Consider the following 18,199-nt stretch of genomic DNA (forward strand, 5'->3'; position numbering starts at 1 on the left):
TTTCTGGTTTATCTGTCATTTCCTTAGCGCTAAAAACGTGAACTAGGACAGTGAAGCATGCACAAGGATAAACACTAGGGATGAAGACACTATGAATTGCCTTCAATTCTCTCTGATGTCTGTGTGCTAGGCTCAAACCAAACAGCGCTTTGCTTTTCCATCACCAAAAGGCCACTGAGATTAGACAACTAAATTATAACATTATAATGTTCACATTCATCAACTAACTTCAATATTAAACAAGAAAATCATTTCTCTGTTCTGTTCCTTAAGGGAAAAAAACAATGGAGCCAAATTTTTTCTAACATTAGCTAGCCTACAGAGGAAATAAAACAGTCAACTATACAACTATACGTGAAATAACTTCATACATCCTATATGCAGTGTGCTCTGGAAAAAACTAATATCTCAAAATTTAGCTAATAGTTTAGGTTTTAAGTATAACATATATTCAATTTGTTTCAAATTATTCCTATCAAAATCTCAAAGTAGCCCACTTAATTTTTTTTTTTTTTTTTTTTTTGCGGTATGCGGGCCTCTCACTGCTGTGGCCTCTCCCGTTGCGGAGCACAGGCTCTGGACGCGCAGGCTCAGCGGCCATGGCTCACAGGCCCAGCCGCTCCCCGGCATGCGGGATCCTCCCGGACCGGGGCACGAACCCGTGTCCCCTGCATCGGCAGGCGGACTCTCAACCACTGCGCCACCAGGGAAGCCCAGCCCACCTAATTTTATAGTTACATAGTTGTTTAAATGACATGACTACTTCTTCAAAATACTTTATCTTTTTTTTTTTAACCCTTGACAATGTTGCTGCCTCATTGGTCTGTGCCATTCTACCTGATTTATATTGGAGAAGGGGAAAAAATGATCTCAACTGGTAAGTTAAAGTATCTTGCTCACTTTAATAGACAACATGTCTGCATCTGAATCAATACAACACACACACACACACACACACACACACACACACGGAAGAAAAGGAAAGAGGGATGGATGGAAGGAAGGGAGATAGACGTTGTTGCATGAAAAAAACAGATATTCTGAAGAACAAAGGAAGGAAGGAAACTACTTTTTTTTTTTTTTTTGGTACGCGGGCCTCTCACTGTTGTGGCCTCTCCCGTTGCGGAGCACAGGCTCCGGACGTGCAGGCTCAGCGGCCATGGCTCACGCGCCTAGCCGCTCTGCGGCATGTGGGATCTTCCCGGACTGGGGCACGAACCCACGTCCCCTGCATTGGCAGGCGGATTCTCAACCACTGAGCCACCAGGGAAGCCCGGAAACTACTTTTTGATATGTAGTGTTGACATTATCATTCAGTGCTAAATATTTTGTATTTTGTTCATGACTTCCTTTTAATCCAACGTTTTTTGAGCTTTTTGCTGTTGTTTGGTTGTCTTAAGTAATGTTTTTTGGTTTCCAAACAAATGGAAATGTTTTAAATAACTCTACCTTAAAAATTAAAAATACAATTTCCAAAATAAAAATCAATCTTATTCCTGTGTGAAGAGGTCAAGTCACCTCAAAAGGCCAAGGAGAGTGACAGGACTACCTGCATCTTCCCCGCCACAGATGGTGAGATCATACAGGGAGATACTTCTCACTTTGGCGTTAGGATCATTTTGAGCTGGAGGTAAATGAGAATGAACAGATGCAGAAAGATGCCTTCTTGGAGGTTCCCTTATCTGATAGAAAATAGAAACTTCTGAAAAATGAAGAATGCCATAAATCTCCTCTCCTGGGAAATTTTATGGCCATGAAGAGTGAAAATCAGCGTCAAGATGGACCTGCCCGAACAAGTCTTACTCCAATAGTTTCTCTCATATTTCTACCAGAGTTTGCTGCCCTTGAAAGCCTAAACCCCTTTTCCTTGTTTTGTCACTTTACTATAAATTTGTTGTTCTTTTGTTAAGATGCCGTAGAAGCCCAAGTCTTAACTACCCCTTTGAGTAACTCATCACTGAGTTCTCCCATGCATATGCAAACATTAATAAACTCCTGTTTGTTTTTCTCTTGTTAATCTGTCTTTTGTCAGTCTAATATTACAGAGTCCCAGCCAGGGAACTTAGGAGGGTAGAAGGAAAAATAATTTTTTCCTTGCCTAAAATCTCAATGAAGCTGTTAAAAAAAAAAAAAAAAAGAAGCTGGGAAGTAATAAGAATAAAAGCAAAAATTAAGGGCAAGGAAAATAAACACAATAAAGAAGACTTACAAAGACAAAATTTGGCTCTTTGAAAAAATGGGGAAAAAACAGACAAACCTCTGGCAAGATAAATCTCAAAAATATGAGAGAAGACAAAAATTAATGAAGTTAGGAATGAAATACAGGGTGTAACTATAGATATAGCAGAGATTCAAAAGATAACATGAGAATATAATAACGTTTTATGAATATATTTGAAAATTTAGATAAAATGGATAATTTCCTAGAAAATAGAATTCATCAAAAGGAACTCAAAAAAAAAAATCACACGGTCTTCCCTAGTGGCTCAGTGTTTGAGAGTCCGCCTGTCGATGCAGGGGACACGGGTTCGTGCCCCGGTGTGGGAAGATCCCACATGCCGTGGAGCGGCTGGGCCCGTGAGCCATGGCTGCTGAGCCTGCACGTCCGGAGCCTGTGCTCCGCAGCGGGAGAGGCCACAACAGTGAGAGGCCCGCGTACCCCCCAAAAAAAAATAAAAAATCACAGATTCAGAGTGGCTATTAATCTTAAAGAAGTTGAATCAGTAGGTAAAAAATGAATGTATGTGTGCAGACATAGTATGTTATAATAAAAATACATATTTGGTCTTTGTCCTTTGTTCCAGGTATAGAGCTCCTAAAACTTGGAGTTTCCTGAGTGATAGGAGTTTCTTGTTATTCATGATGGAACACACCTGAGTCTAGTAAGGTGCTAGACTCAGGTGCTAGTAAAGTGACTCAGGGTTGGGCCCCTAGAGAGCCTCTGGATAGGGGCTGGTCACCATAAAAATCAAACACATGATTACTAAGTGGAACTCTCAGCCCCAACCCCCAGTCTCCGGGGACAGTGACTGCAGATTGGTTTTTTAAAAAACCTGTGAACAATAAGGTTCAGAGAACTTCCAGGTTGGTGAACATATCCACTTGCTGGGAGAGCGATGCATCACAACTTCACAGGGACAGAGGTTCCTGTGCTCAGGACCCTTCCAGACATTGTCCTATGAGCCCCTTCATCTGGCTGTTCACGTGCATCCCTTATAAACCAGTAAACGTTAAGTAAAATGTTTTTCTGAGTTCTGTGAGCCATTCTAGCAAACTACTGAAACTGAATGGGGTGAGGAGGAATTATGGGGACCCCCTAGTTTGTAGTAGGCTGGGCAGAAATGTGGGTAGCCTGGCCATCCCATTTGTGGCCAGCATCTAAAGCGGGGCCAGTCTTGTGGGGCAGGGTCCTTCAACTTGTGGGATCTGATGCTGACTCCAGGTAGATACTATCAGAATTGAATTGAATTTTTATGCTATAGCTCTGTAAGATGTTACCATTAGGAGAAACTAGGCAAAGGGTTTTGTATCCTTGGATGTAGAATATCTTTTTGGACAGTTTCCAGTCTTTTTTATCAATGGTTGTTCAGCAGTTAGTTGTAATTTTGGTGTGCTCGTGAGAGGAGGTGAGCCGAAGGTCCTTCCACTCTGCTATCTTGTCCCAACTCCCTGAGAAGTGGTTGGTTTTGGAAGACACATACCGTTGGAGTCAAAAGTGTGAGAAAAAGACACTGTACACGGTTTAACATTTACGTATTAATGTAATTCACTGCATAATCAGATTAAAGGAGAAAAAAATCTTAGTGAAGAAGAAATACTCAACAAGACTGAACACAATTCAGAAGAAAACTTTCAGAAAACAAGAAATAGAAGACAATTTCCTAAATTTGATAGAGTATCTTCCCAAATCCCACATAAATATGCCCAACTGATTTTTTGCAAAGCTGCAAAAGCAAATCAGTAGAAGGAGGACAGTCTTTCCAACAAATGGTACTGGAACAGTTGGATATCTATAAGTAAAAACATAAATCTCAATCCCTTATACAAAAAGTTAATTCAAAATGCATCACAAGTAAATATAAAACATAAAACTTAGGGAAAAAATATATGACCTAGGGCTAGGCAGTGTTCTTAGATTTGACACCAAAAGCACAACCCATTAAAGGAAAAATTGATAAGTCAAACATCATCAAAATTAAAAACTTTTGCTCTGTGAAAGACTGTGAAGAGGATGAAAAGGCAAGCTACACACTGAAAAAAAAAATTTGCAAACCACATGTCCAACAAGGGGCTTGACCTATATCTAGGATATATAAAGATCTCTCAAAATTCAACACAAAAACTAAAAACAAACAGTCCAATTAGAAAATGAGCAAAAGACATGAACAGACACTTCACTAAGAAGATATATAGGTGGCAAGTAAGCACATGAAATGAGGTTCAGTATCATGAGCCTTTACAGAAATGCAAATTAAAGCCATGAGACATCACTAACACCTACTTTAATGACTAGAATAAAAAATAGTAATACCACTACCTGCTAGCCAGCATGAGGAGAAACTGGATCACTCAAACACTGCTGTGGGGATGTGAAAAGTACACCCACTCTGGAAAAAAGTATGGGATTTCTCACAAAGTTAAACATGCACTTACCACACAATCTAGCAACTGCGCTCTTGGCCATTTATTCCAGAGAAATGGAGATTTATGTTCACACAAAACCTGTACATGAATGTTCACAGCAGCATTATTCCTAACAGTCAAAACAATCCAAGCAATCCAAATGGCCTTTAGTGTGTGAGTGGTTAAACAAATTGTGGTATGTCAGTGCCACAGAATACTACTGAACGATAATAAAGTGAACTAGTGATGCACACAACTTGAATGGGTCTCAAAGGAACTGTGCTGAGTGGAAAGAAAAAGCCAATCTCAGAAAGTTACATACTGTGTGATTCCATTTTTATAACATTTTTGAAATTACAAAATTATAGAAATGGAAAACAGATTAGTGGTTGTCAGGGGTTGGGAGGGGGAGAGGAAGGGAGGTGGCCGTGGTTATGAAAAGGTAGCAGGGGGGCTTGGCGGGTAGATCCTTATGATAGAGCTGTTCTGTTTCTACACTACGGTGATAGTCACACAAGTCTATAAATGTGATAAAATTGCATAAGACTAAATACACACACTCATATGATTGCACATAGAATTACTATAATCTGAATATGGTCAGTAGATTGTATCCATGTCAATTTCCTGTCTGTGCTATTTTTAGTTATGTAATTAATACTAGGAGAAACTGGGTTAAAGGTATACAGGTTTTTTCTGTATTACTTTTTGTAACTGCATGTTACAATTGTATGTACAATTATCTGAAAATAAAAAGTTTTTAAAAGTGCATGTTACAACAAGGATGTCCACAATCACAGACTACATTCAAGATTAAACTTGACATCCCAACCTGTAGGCTAGACAAAGAAGTAAGAGGCTTGAGCGTTAGAATGGATTAAGCGAAACTTTCATTATTTGTTCACAGTATGACCGTCCACACAGAAAATCTGTAACTATGGATAAATTACCAAGTTGTATAGAAGATGGAGTTGTTTATAAATCAATCATATTCATATATAAAAAACAGAAGTATTCAAAAACATAATTTTAGAATACCATTTCCACAAATACCAAAAAGCATTCCTTTTATGTAGCTAACAAAAGATAGGTAACAGCTTTATGGAGAATATCATAAAAATTTATTGATAGATATTAAATAGGATCTAAGTATGTGGTCTGTCTACTAATAGAAAGATTCAATGTTGTTTAAAACAATAACTTTTCAAACCAATCCATATATTCAATTCTATCTCCATCAAAATCACAAGTTGTTATTTCTTTTTATTACTCACAGCTATTCCAAACTATTTTGTGGAAGAATATCTAAGACGTGCATGAAGGAAAAGAACATCCTGGAGAGACTTGTCCTATCAAGACAATAAAACTTAATTTAAAACCAAACAAAGTATGATAGTGTGATATTGACTCAGGGATAGACAGAGTAATGGGACAGGAAAAAGATTCCAAAACTACATATAAGACAACTTGCTAAATGACAAAAAGTGACAGTGATGACAGAATAGACTACTCAATAAAGGGTGCTAGTCAATCGGGTATAATGAAACTATAATGAAACTAAAAAAGAGGGGGAGAGGGATTCTTCCTCTCACCATTCATAAAAATTGATTAGAGTTGGATGCAATTCCTAATTGTAAAATCAAACATTTAAATTGATGAAGAAAATACCTTACTACCTCAGAGAAGAATTTCAAAAATGATAAAGAGAAATGTTGATACATTTGACCCAATTAACAGTTATAGCTTTTGATTTAAAAAAAGATGACTTTCAGGGACTTCCTTGGTGGCACAGTGGTTAAGAAACCGCCTGCCAATGCAGGGGACATAGGTTCAAACCCTGGTCTAGGAAGATCTCTCATGCCGTGGAGCAGATAAGCCCGTGTGCCACAACTACTGAGAGCAGAGCCCACAAGCCACAACTACTGAAGCCCGCATGCCTAGAGTCCGTGCTCTGCAACAAGGGAAGCCACCGCAATGAGAAGCCACACACCACAATGAAGAGTAGCCCTGCTCGCCCAACTAGGGAAAGCCTGCGTGCAGCAACAAAGACCCAATGCAGCCAAAAATAAATAAATAAATAAATAGATGAATGAATGAATAAAAAATAGATGACTTTTAAAATGTAAATGGATGAGCCTCAAACTGGGAAAAGCATTAGTATCCAAACTTCTAAAAATAAATGAGAAAACAAAAGTTGCAAATGCACAAAGGATCTAAACAAGCAGTCTTGAGAACAGAAAAACCCTAGAGTTTTTAAAAAAACATGAAAAGCTGCCTAACCTCATTAGTAATCAAAGAAATAGAAATTAAAATAACAAGGAGAGAAAATTTCACAGCTCATAGGTCCACAAAAATTTGAAAATTTGATATTAATATTAAGTGTCAGGGAAGATGCTGACTAAGGGAAACTTGACACAACACTGATGAAAATTTTAAAGCAATTTAGCAATATCTAGAAATGTTAAAATGCCCATATCCTGAGAACTACACTCCTGTGTATTTACCCCAGAAACTCTCACACGTGCATATGGAGATATATATAAGAATGTCCTTTGTAGCACTGTTTACATAATGGAAAGTTGGACTAGACTTGTGTATAATCAACATGAAAAAAATCTCACAAACATAATAGTGAGGAATAAGAGCAAACTGGCAAAAAAATTTGTAAAAATTAATACTGTATGTTATTTTGGGGCATATACATACATAATTGAAGTATAAAGTCACTTATAAGCACGATAAATGCCAAATTTTGGATTGTATTACTTCTGGGATAGAGGGGGACAGAAATGCATCCCAAACGCTTTATATGGTATGCTGCATACTGGGTACATGTTCATTTGTTATATTATTCTCCATATTCATCTAAAATATGTCATAATTTAAATAAAGAAAATGAAGGGATAATCAAACAGAACGTAGGCAAATGCAAACAAAAAGAAGAGTGGTTTAATTAATATTTATATGTTGAAAATTAAGATCAAAATCACTAAACAGGTAAAGGAAAGCATTACATAATGAAGGTAAGGTGTATAAAGAATGTATGAGAATCATAAATGTGTACTTGTGACAATAAAAGCTAAACACACCATGATGAGTTTTATGGTTTAAGTTTTATAAACAAGAACATTATCTGCCAATAATTAAAAGTAATTTACCAGTTTAATCTCCTGGCCACTCTTATCTAAATTACTGCTATCACCATCTCCACTCCAGGCCAGTTACTCTATAGTATATCATCCTGTTCATTTATTTTATAAAGTTTATCAAAAATCTAAATTGTCTTGTTTCTTTTGCACAACAAAGGAAACCATAAACAAGACAAAAAGACAACCCTCAGAATGGGAGAAAATATTTGCAAACGAATCAATGGACAAAATATACAAACAGCTCATGCAGCTCAATATCAAAAAAAGCAACCCAATCAAAAAATGGGGGCTTCCCTGGTGGCGCAGTGGTTGAGAGTTCGCCTGCCGATGCAGGGGACACGGGTTTGTGCCCTGGTCCGGGAGGATCCCACGTGCCGCGGAGCGGCTGGGCCCGTGAGCCATGGCCGCTGAGCCTGCGCGTCCGGAGCCTGTGCTCCGCAGCGGGAGAGGCCACAACAGTGAGAGGCCTGCGTACCGCAAAAAAAAAAAAAAAAAAAGGGCAGACGACCTAAATAGACATTTCTCCAAAGAAGACATACAGATGGCCAAGAGGTACATGAAAAGATGCTCAACATTACTAATTATTAGAGAAATGCAAATCAAAACTACAGTGAGGTATCATCTCACAACGGTTAGAATGGGCATCATCAGAAAATCTACAACCAATAAATGCTGGAGAAGGTGTGGAGAAAAGGGAACCCTCTTGCACTGTTGGTGGGAATGTAAATTGATACAGCCACTATGGAGAATAATATGGAGGTTCCTTAAAAAACTAAAAATAGAACTACCATATGACCCAGTAATCCCACTACTGGGCATATACCCAGAGAAAACTATAATTCAAAGAGTCATGTTCCACAATGTTCACTGCAGCACTATTTACAATAGCCAGATCATGGAAGCAACCTAAATGTCCATTGACAGATGAATGGATAAAGAATATATGGTACATATATACAATGAGATATTACTCGGCCATAAAAAGGAATGAAATTGGGTCATTTGTAGAGACTTGGATAGACCTAGAGACTGTCATACAGAGTGAAGTAAGTCAGAAAAACAAATATTGTATATTAACACACATATGTGGAATCTAGAAAAATGGTACAGATGAACCAGTTTGCAAGGCAGAAAAAGAGACACAGATGTAGAGAACAAACATATGGACACCAAGGGGGGAAGGGGGGGTGGGATGAATTGGGAGACTGGGATTGACACGTATACACTAATATGTATAAAACAGATAACTCATGAGAACCTGCTGTATAGCACAGGGAATTTTACTTCACTTCACTGTACAGTAGAAACTAACACAACATTGTAAAACAACTATACCCCAATAATAAATAAATAAATAATAAATAAAAAATAAAAAAATAAATTGTTTATTTGTGTCTTTATTTTGTGTTCCTTTTATTAGTATGTAAGCTCCCTGATGGCAGTGATCTTATCTGTCTACTCTACCAATGTATCCCTGGTGCCTAAAATAATGCACAACACATAGTAACCCTCAAGTAAAAATTTAATTAATTAATCAATCAATACCTTTCTTGCTCCGCCATTTCAGAAATAAAAGGATTCTTATTCAAAAATTCTCTTAGAGTTTCCTTTTTTTTAGATCTCTGTCTGGGCTTCACTTCTGTAGTCTTAACATGGGAGATAACAAAAATGTTACAAATCCAACTTAAAATCTTAACACAATACTATAATTTACTTGTACTCTAATGCTTATCTTTTCACATTAAAATAGTGGTTTCTTTATGTCCCTCAATTAAAATTATTAACAAAAGTAAAAGAAATACCCCTGTAGACAAAAAAAATGGTTATAAAAATATCCTTGTGATAAGAATTAAAATATATTGCATAATTATAAAATTATGATTGTTGGTATTCTCTTCTGTTTCACATTATACTAAATTATAGTACAGCCAACCATCTCTAGATGCATGCATCTCTTAAGTTCATTAACTTAAAATTCAAAATTTATATGAAACTTACTCCTAAAATCTCCACTACTGCAGCTTTGAACTTCTTCATAGGTTTGATGACCTTTTTACACAAAGTATTGTCCTTATGTTTCTTTTTTTTTATTCCAAGTAGGGACTCATTCCTCCTAATACAAAAAGATAAAGTCAGTTAAAAGGATCTACAAGAATTTATAAAACTACCCCAAAGTAATAAACCTTTAATGAGTATTGCCACTGAAATTATGCTAGAATACCCAAAATTGGTTATGTCCCACGCATAAATGAGACTATGATACTCCTGGTCGTCAACGAATAGCTAGTCTCTCAAAAGAGCAAAATGTAAATCACACCATAAAAATGTGATGAGAGCTGAAGTATGATCTAGGAGGAATAGAATTGAACTGAAACTAAAACGTGAACACTCCCCTTTAAAACTGAGAAAATAACTACATAAGAGTGACCCTAGACAAACTACTTTGCTTCCAACAGACTTCAGTCCTTTTAGTTCCATCAAGTGCAAGCTCCCAGCCACTATCAACTTCTGGATATTAACAAGAGTTAAGCATTTTAGATCTATCTATTTAGACTACATTCATCCCTTGGTAACTGCAGGGGCTTGGTTCCAGGACCCCCTCAGATACCAAAAGCCAAGGATGCTCAAGTCTTTTATATAAAATGGCACAGTACTTTCATATAACCTACACACATCCTCCTATATACTTTAAATCATCTCTAGATTATTTAAAATACAACGTAGGCTTCAGAGGTCAGATCCCGGGGAGAGGACTGGGGTTGGCTGCGTAAACACAGCCTGAAGGGGGCTAGTGCGCCACAATTGGCAGGGAGGGAGTCCAGGAAAAAGTCTGGAACTGCCTAAGAGGCAACAGACCATTGTTTCTGAGTGTGTGAGGAGAGGAGATTCAAAGCACGGCATAAAAGAGCTTCAGAGATGGGTGCAAGCCGCGGCTATCAGCGTGGACCCCAGAGATGGGCATGAAATGCTAAGGCTGCTGCTGCCGCCACCAAGAATCCTTTGTGCAAGCACAGGTCACTGTCCCCACCTCCCCTCCCGGGAGCCTGTGCAGCCCGCCACTGCCAGTGTCCCGTGATCCAGGGACAACTTCCCAGGGAGAACACACGGCACGCCTCAGGCTGTTGCAACGTCACGCTGGCCTCTGCCGCCACAGGCTCATCCCACATTCCATACCCCTCTACCCCCCTGGCCTGGGTGGAGCTCCCTAATCAGCTGCTCCTTTAACACCCTCCTGTTTGGGCGCGAACCCACGCCAGAAGACGACCTACATGCAGAGGCGGGGCCAAATCCAAAGCTGAACCCCAGGAGCTGTGCGAACAAAGAAGAGAAAGGGAAATTTCTCCCAGCAGCCTCAGGAGCAGCAGATTAAATCTCCACAATCAACTTGATGGACCCTGTATCTGTGGAATACCTGAATAGAAAATGAACCATCCCCAAACTGAGGCAGTGGATTCTGGGAGCAACTGTAGACTTGGGGTTGCTGTATGTGACTGACTAGTTTCTGATTTTTATGTTGATCTTAGTACAGTTTTTAGCATTTGTTATCATTGGTGGATTTGCTTATTGGTATAGTTACGCTCTTCTTTTTTTAAACTTACTTTTTAAATCTTTTTATTTTAATAATATTTTTCTTTTTTTTTTTACATTAATAACTTTATTTATTTTATTTTATTTTTTCTTTCTTTTCTTTCTCCCTTTTCTACTGAGCCTTGTGGCTGACAGGGCTCTGATGCTCTGGCCAGGTGTCAGGCCTGCGCCTATGAGGTGGGAGAGCCGAGTTCAGTACACTGGACCACCAGAGACCTCCCAGCCCCACATACTATCAACTGGTGAGAGCTCTCCCGGGGACCTCCGTCTCAGTGCTAAGACCCAGCTCCACTCAATGGCCAGCAAGCTCCAGTGCTGGACAGCCCATGCCAAACAACTAGCAAGACAGGAACACAAACCCACCCATTAGCAGAGAGGCTGCCTAAAATCATAGTAAGTTCACAGACACCCCAAAACACACCACCGGACGCGGTCCTGACACCAGAAACACAAGATCCAGCCTCATTCACCAGAACACAGGCACCAGTACCCTCTACCAGGAAGCCTACACAACCCACTGAAATAACCTTACCCGCTGGGGGAAGACACCAAAAACAATGGGAACTACGAACCTGCAGCCTGTGAAAAGGAGACCCCAAACACAGAGTAAGTTAAGCAAAATGAGAAGACAAAGAAATATGTAGCAGATGAAGGAGCAAAGTAAAAACCCACCAGACCAAACAAATGAAGAGGAAATAGGCAGTCTACCTGAAAAAGAATTCAGAGTAATGATAGTAAAGATGATTCAAAATCTTGGAAGTAGAATGGGGAAAATACAAGAAACATTTAACAAGGACCTAGAAGAACTAAAGAGCAAACAAACAATGATGAACAACACAATAAATGAAGTTAAAAATTCTCTAGAAGGAATCAATAGCAGAATAACTGAGGCAGAAGAACGAATAAGTGACCTGGAAGATAAAATAGTAGAAATAACTACCACAGAGCAGAAGAAAGAAGAAAGAATGAAAAGAATTGAGGGCAGTCTCAGAGACCCCTGGGCAAATATTAAATGCACCAACATTCAAATTATACGGGTCGCAGAAGAAGAAGAGGAAAAGAAAGGGACTGAGAACATATTTGAGGAAATTATAGTTGAAAACTTCCCTAATATGGGAAAGGAAATAGTCAATCAAATCCAGGAAGTGCAGAGAGTCGCATACAGGATAAATCCAGGAGAAACACACCAAGACACATATTAATCAAACTATCAAAAATTAAATACAAAGAAAAAATATTAAAAGCAGCAAGGGAAAAGCAACAAATAACATACAAGGGAATCCCCATAAGGTTAACTGCTGATCTTTCAGCAGAAACTCTGCAAGCCAGAAGGGACTGGCAGGACGTATTTAAAGTGATGAAAGGGAAAAACCTACAACCAAGATTACTCTACCCAGCAAAGATCTCATTCAGATTTGACGGAGAAATTAAAACCTTTACAGACAAGCAAAAGCTAAGAGAATTCAGCACCACCAAACCAGCTTTACAACAAATGCTACAGGAACTTCTCTAGGCAGGAAACACAAGAGAAGGCAAAGACCTACAATAACAAACCCAAAACAATTAAGAAAATGGTAACAGGAACATATATATTAATAATTACCTTAAATGTAAATGGAATAAATGCTCCAACCAAAAGACATAGACAGGGCTTCCCTGGTGGCGCAGTGATTGAGAGTCCGCCTGCCGATGCAGGGGACACGGGTTTGTGCCCCGGTCCGGGAAGATCCCACATGCCGCAGAGCGGCTCGGCCCGTGAGCCATGGCTGCTGAGCCTGCACATCCGGAGCCTGTGCTCCGCAATGGGAGAGGCCACAACAGTGAGAGGCCCGCGTACCGAAAATAAAATAAATAAATAAATAAATAAAAGACATAGACAGGCTGAATGGATACAAAAACAAGACCCGTATATATGCTGTCTACAAGAGACCCACTTCAGACCTAGGGACACATACAGACTGAAAGTGAGGGGATGGAAAAAGATATTCTACGCAAATGAAAATCAAAAGAAAGCTGGAGTAGCAATTCTCATATCAGACAAAACAGACTTTAAAATAAAGACTATTATAAGAGACAAAGAAGGACACTACATAATGATCATGGGATCAATCCAAGAAGAAGATATAACAATTGTAAATATTTATGCACCCAACGTAGAAGCACCTCAATACATAAGGCAAACGCTAATAGCCATCATAAAAGGGGAAATGGACAGTAACTCAACCATAGTAGGGGACTTTAATACCTCACTTTCACCAATGGACTGATCATCCAAAATGAAAATAAATAAGGAAACACAAGCTTTAAATGACACATTAAACAAGATGGACTTAATTGATATTTATAGGACAGTCCATGGAAAAACAATAGAATACACTTTCTTCTCAAGTGCTCATGGAACATTCTCCATGATAGATCATATCTTAGGTCACAAATCAAGCCTTGGTAAATTTAAGAAAATTCAAATTGTTTGACCACAACGCTATGAGACTAGATATCAATTACAGGAAAAAAGGTGTAAAAAATACAAACACACGGAGGCTCGCTAAACAATACACTACTAAATAACCAAGAGATCACTCAAGAAATCAAAGAGGAAAACAAAAAATACCTAGAAACAAATGACAATGAAAACACAATGACCCAAAACCTACGGGATGCAGCAAAAGCAGTCTAAGAGGGTAGTTTATAGCAATACAATCCTACTTCAAGAAACAAGAAACACCTCAAATACACAACCTAACCTTATAGCTAAAGCAATTAGAGAAAGAAGAACAAAAAACCCCCCAGAGTTAGCAGAAGGAAAGAAATCATATAGGTCAGATCAGAAATAAATGAAAAAGAAATTAACGAAACAATAGCAAAGATCAATAAAACTAAAAGCTGGTTCTTTGAGAAGATCAACAAAATTGATAAACCATTAGCCAGACTCATCAAGATGAAAAGGAAAAAGACTCAAATCAACAGAATTAGAAATGAAAAAGGAGAGGTAACAACTGACACTGCAGAAATACAAAGGATCATGAGAGATTACTACAAGCAACTATATGCCAATAAAATGGACAACCTGGAAGAAATGGACAAATTCTTAGAAAAGTACAACCTTCTGAGACTGAACCAGGAAGAAATAGAAAATATAAACAGACCAATCATAAAGCAATGAAACTGAAAATGTGATTAAAAATCTTCCAACAAACAAAAGCCCAGGACCAGATGGCTTCACAGGCAAATTCCATCAAACATCTAGAGAAGAGCTGACACCCATCCTTCTCAAACTCTTCCAAAATATTGCAGAGGGAGGAACACTCCCAAACTCATTCTACGAGGTCACCATCACCCTGATACCAAAACCAGACAAAGGTGTCACAAAAAAATGAAACTACAGGCCAATATCACTGATAAACATAGATGCCAAAATCCTCAACAAAACACTAGCAAACAGAATCCAACAGTACATTAAAAGGATCATACACCATGATCAAACAGGATTAATCCCAGGAATGCAAGGATTCTTCAATATATGCAAATCAATGGATGTGATACACCATATTAACAAATTGAAGGAGAAAAACCATATGATAATCTCAATAGATACAGAAAAGGCTTTTGACAAAATTCAACACCCATTTACGATAAAAACCCCACAGAAAGTAGGCATAGAGGGAACTTACCTCAACATAATAAGGCCATGTATGACAAACCCACAGCCAATATCATTCTCAATGGTGAAAAACTGAAACCATTTCCACTAAGATCAGGAACAAGACAAGATTGCCCACTCTCACCACTATTATTAAACATAGTTTTGGAAGTTTTAGCCACAGCAGTCACAGAAGAAAAAGAAATAAAAGGAATCCAAATTGGAAAAGATGAAGTAAAGCTGTCACTGTTTGCAGATTACATGACACTACACATAGGGAATCCTAAAGATGCTACCAGAAAACTACTAGAGCTAATCAATGAATTTGGTAAAGTAGCAGGATACAAAATTAATGCACAGAAATCTCTGGCACTCCTATACACTAATGATGAAAAATCTGAAAGGGAAATTAAGGAAACTCTCCCATTTACCATTGCAACAAAAAGAATAAAGTATCTAGGAATAAACCTACCTAAGGAGACAAAAGACCTGTATGCAGAAAACTGTTAAGACACTGATTAAAGAAATTAAAGATGATACAAACAGATGATACATGTTCTTGGATTGGAAGAATCAATGTTGTGAAAATGACTATACTACCCAAAGCAATCTACAGATTCAGGGCCATCCCTATCAAACTACCAATGGCATTTTTCACAGAATTAGAACAAAAAATTTCACAATTTGTATGGAAACACAAAAGACCCCGAACAGCCAAAGCAATCTTGAGAAAGAAAAACAGAGCTGGAGGAATCAGGCTCCTGGACTTCAGACTATACTTCAAAGCTACCGTAATCAAGACAGTATGGTACTGGCACAGAAAGAGAAATATAGATCAATGGAACAGGATAGAAAGCCCAGAGATAAACCCATGCACATATGGTCACCTTATCTTTGATAAAGGAGGCAAGAATATACAAGAGAGAAAAGACAGCCTCTTCAATAAGTGGTGCTGGGAAAACTGGACAGCTACATGTAAAAGAATGAAATTAGAACACTCCCTAACTCCATACACAAAAATAAACTCAAAATGGATTAAAGACCTAAATGTAAGGCCAGACACTATAAAACTCTTAGAGGAAAACATAGGCAGAACACTCTATGACATACATCACAGCAAGATCCTTTTTGACCCACCTCCTAGAGAAATGGAAATAGAAACAGTAATAAACAAATGGGACCTAATGAAACTTAAAAGCTTTTGCACATCAAAGGAAACCATAAACAAGGTGAAAAGATAACCTTCCAAATGGGAGAAAACATTTGCCAATGAAGTAACTGACAAAGGATTAATCTCCAGAATATACAAGCAGCCCATGCAGCTCAATATCAAAAAAAACAAAAACCCAATCCAAAAATGGGCAAAAGACCTAAACAGACGTTTCTCTAAAGAAGATATACAGATTGCTAACAAACACATGAAAGGATACTCAACATCACTAATCATTAGAGAAATGCAAATCAAAACTACAATGAGGTATCATCTCACACTGGTCAGATTGGCCATCATCAATAAATCTACAAACGATAAATGCTGGAGAGGGTGTGGAGAAAAGGGAACCCTCTTGCACTGTTGGTAGGAATGTAAATTGTTACAGCTACTACGGAGAACAGTATGGAGGTTCCTTAAAAATCTAAAAATAGAACTACCGTATGACCCAGCAATCCCACTACCGGGCATATACCCTGAGAAAAACATAATTCAAAAAGAATCATGTACCACAGTGTTCACTGCAGCACTATTTAGAACAGCCAGGACATGGAAGCAACCTAAGTGTCCATCGACAGATGAATGGCTAAAGAAGATGTGGCACATATATACAATGGGTATTACTCAGCCATAAAAAGAAACGAAGTTATTTGTAGTGAGGTGGATGGATCTTGAGTCTCTCATACAGAGTGAAGTAAATCAGAAAGAGAAAAACAAACACTGTATGCTAATACATATATATGAAATCTAAAATTAAAAAAAAAAGGTTCTGAAGAACCTAAGTGGAGGACAGGAATAAAGATGCAGACATAGAGAATGGACTTGAGGACACGGGGAGGAGGAAGGGTAAGCTGGGATGAAGTGAGAGAGTGGCATGGACATATATACACTACCAAATGTAAAAGAGATAGCTGATGGGAAGCAGCGCATAGCACAGGGAGATCAGCTCCCTGCTCTGTGACCACCTAGAGGGATAAGATAAGGAGGGTGGGAGGGAGATGCAAGAGGGAGGGTATATGGGGATATATGCATACATATAGCTGATTCAGTTTGTTATACAGCAGAAACTAACACAACATTGTAAAGAAATTATACTCCAATAAAGATATTTTAAAAAAAGAATGATACCTTTTAATCATGAAAGCATTTAGCCTGAATTTCTTTGGAATAAATAAATTAAATACAATGTAAATTCTATATAAATAGTTGTAAATACAATGTAAATGCTATGTACATAGTTGATGGGAGTGCAGCAAATTCAAGTTTTACTTTTTGGAACTTTTTTTTCGAATATTTCCGATCCATGGTTGGCTGAATGCCTGGATGCAGAGTGGATGCCAAGGGCGGACAGTACTAAATGTTCTCCCTTCCCCCCAGTCACCTGTAAGGATTCTCAACCTTGTTTTTTTTAATCTGCCATCGACCTCTGTGGTAACCTGTCCCCTTCTCCGAATACTGTAAGGTCGCTTATTATCCCTCCTTCTATTGGTACTTACTACCTATTTTCCTTGAAATTTATATATTTCCTAAAATCTATATTTCCTCTGGTAAGTACTTGCTAGGTACAACACCACCCTGCTATAACATGATAAATGGGATCCAAAAGCTTAAATTAAATAAAATGTAAAGTCATATTAACACAAGGTGAAGGAAATGACCAGGTGAATCTGGTAGCTAGTTCCAGGGGCTGGGGTCCCAAACTCATTTTGGTCCCAGTAGTGGTCAGCCTCTCACTTCGATTTTGATAAAGATGATCCTGGATCCTGTGCTTGGTTGGGACTCCAGCCAAGCTGCAGCAATTCCAAGAGTCTCTCAGTTAGTTGGCATTCATTTTGGCAAATGTTTTGTCTGCCTGAACTACAAAGCTTGGACCACTGATCACCGGGGACTTGGGAATCTATCCTCTGCTCTGCTAATTGCATCCTGACACAACTTAGTTGCCTGCTGTTTTCCAACCAGCTTGTCTCTTCTCTACCTCCTCTCTCTCCC

At 38.5% G+C, this 18,199-nt stretch overlaps 1 protein-coding gene across 2 annotated transcripts in view; it reads right to left on the minus strand.

The window, feature by feature from the left end:
• The window catches only part of CFAP54 (cilia and flagella associated protein 54), a 301,722-nt gene that overhangs the window by 160,038 nt on the left and 123,485 nt on the right, over window positions 1-18,199 (minus strand). For both annotated transcript variants that reach the window (XM_073788328.1, XM_019952057.3), the window contains exons 31-32: window positions 9,771-9,885; window positions 9,318-9,418 (exon numbers count right to left, since the gene is read on the minus strand). In XM_073788328.1, the coding sequence (XP_073644429.1) occupies window positions 9,318-9,418; window positions 9,771-9,885 (216 nt within the window). The remainder of the gene's footprint in view (window positions 1-9,317; window positions 9,419-9,770; window positions 9,886-18,199) is intronic.

This window comes from Tursiops truncatus, chromosome 11, assembly GCF_011762595.2.
Source record: "Tursiops truncatus isolate mTurTru1 chromosome 11, mTurTru1.mat.Y, whole genome shotgun sequence".
Taxonomy (NCBI): domain Eukaryota; kingdom Metazoa; phylum Chordata; class Mammalia; order Artiodactyla; family Delphinidae; genus Tursiops; species Tursiops truncatus.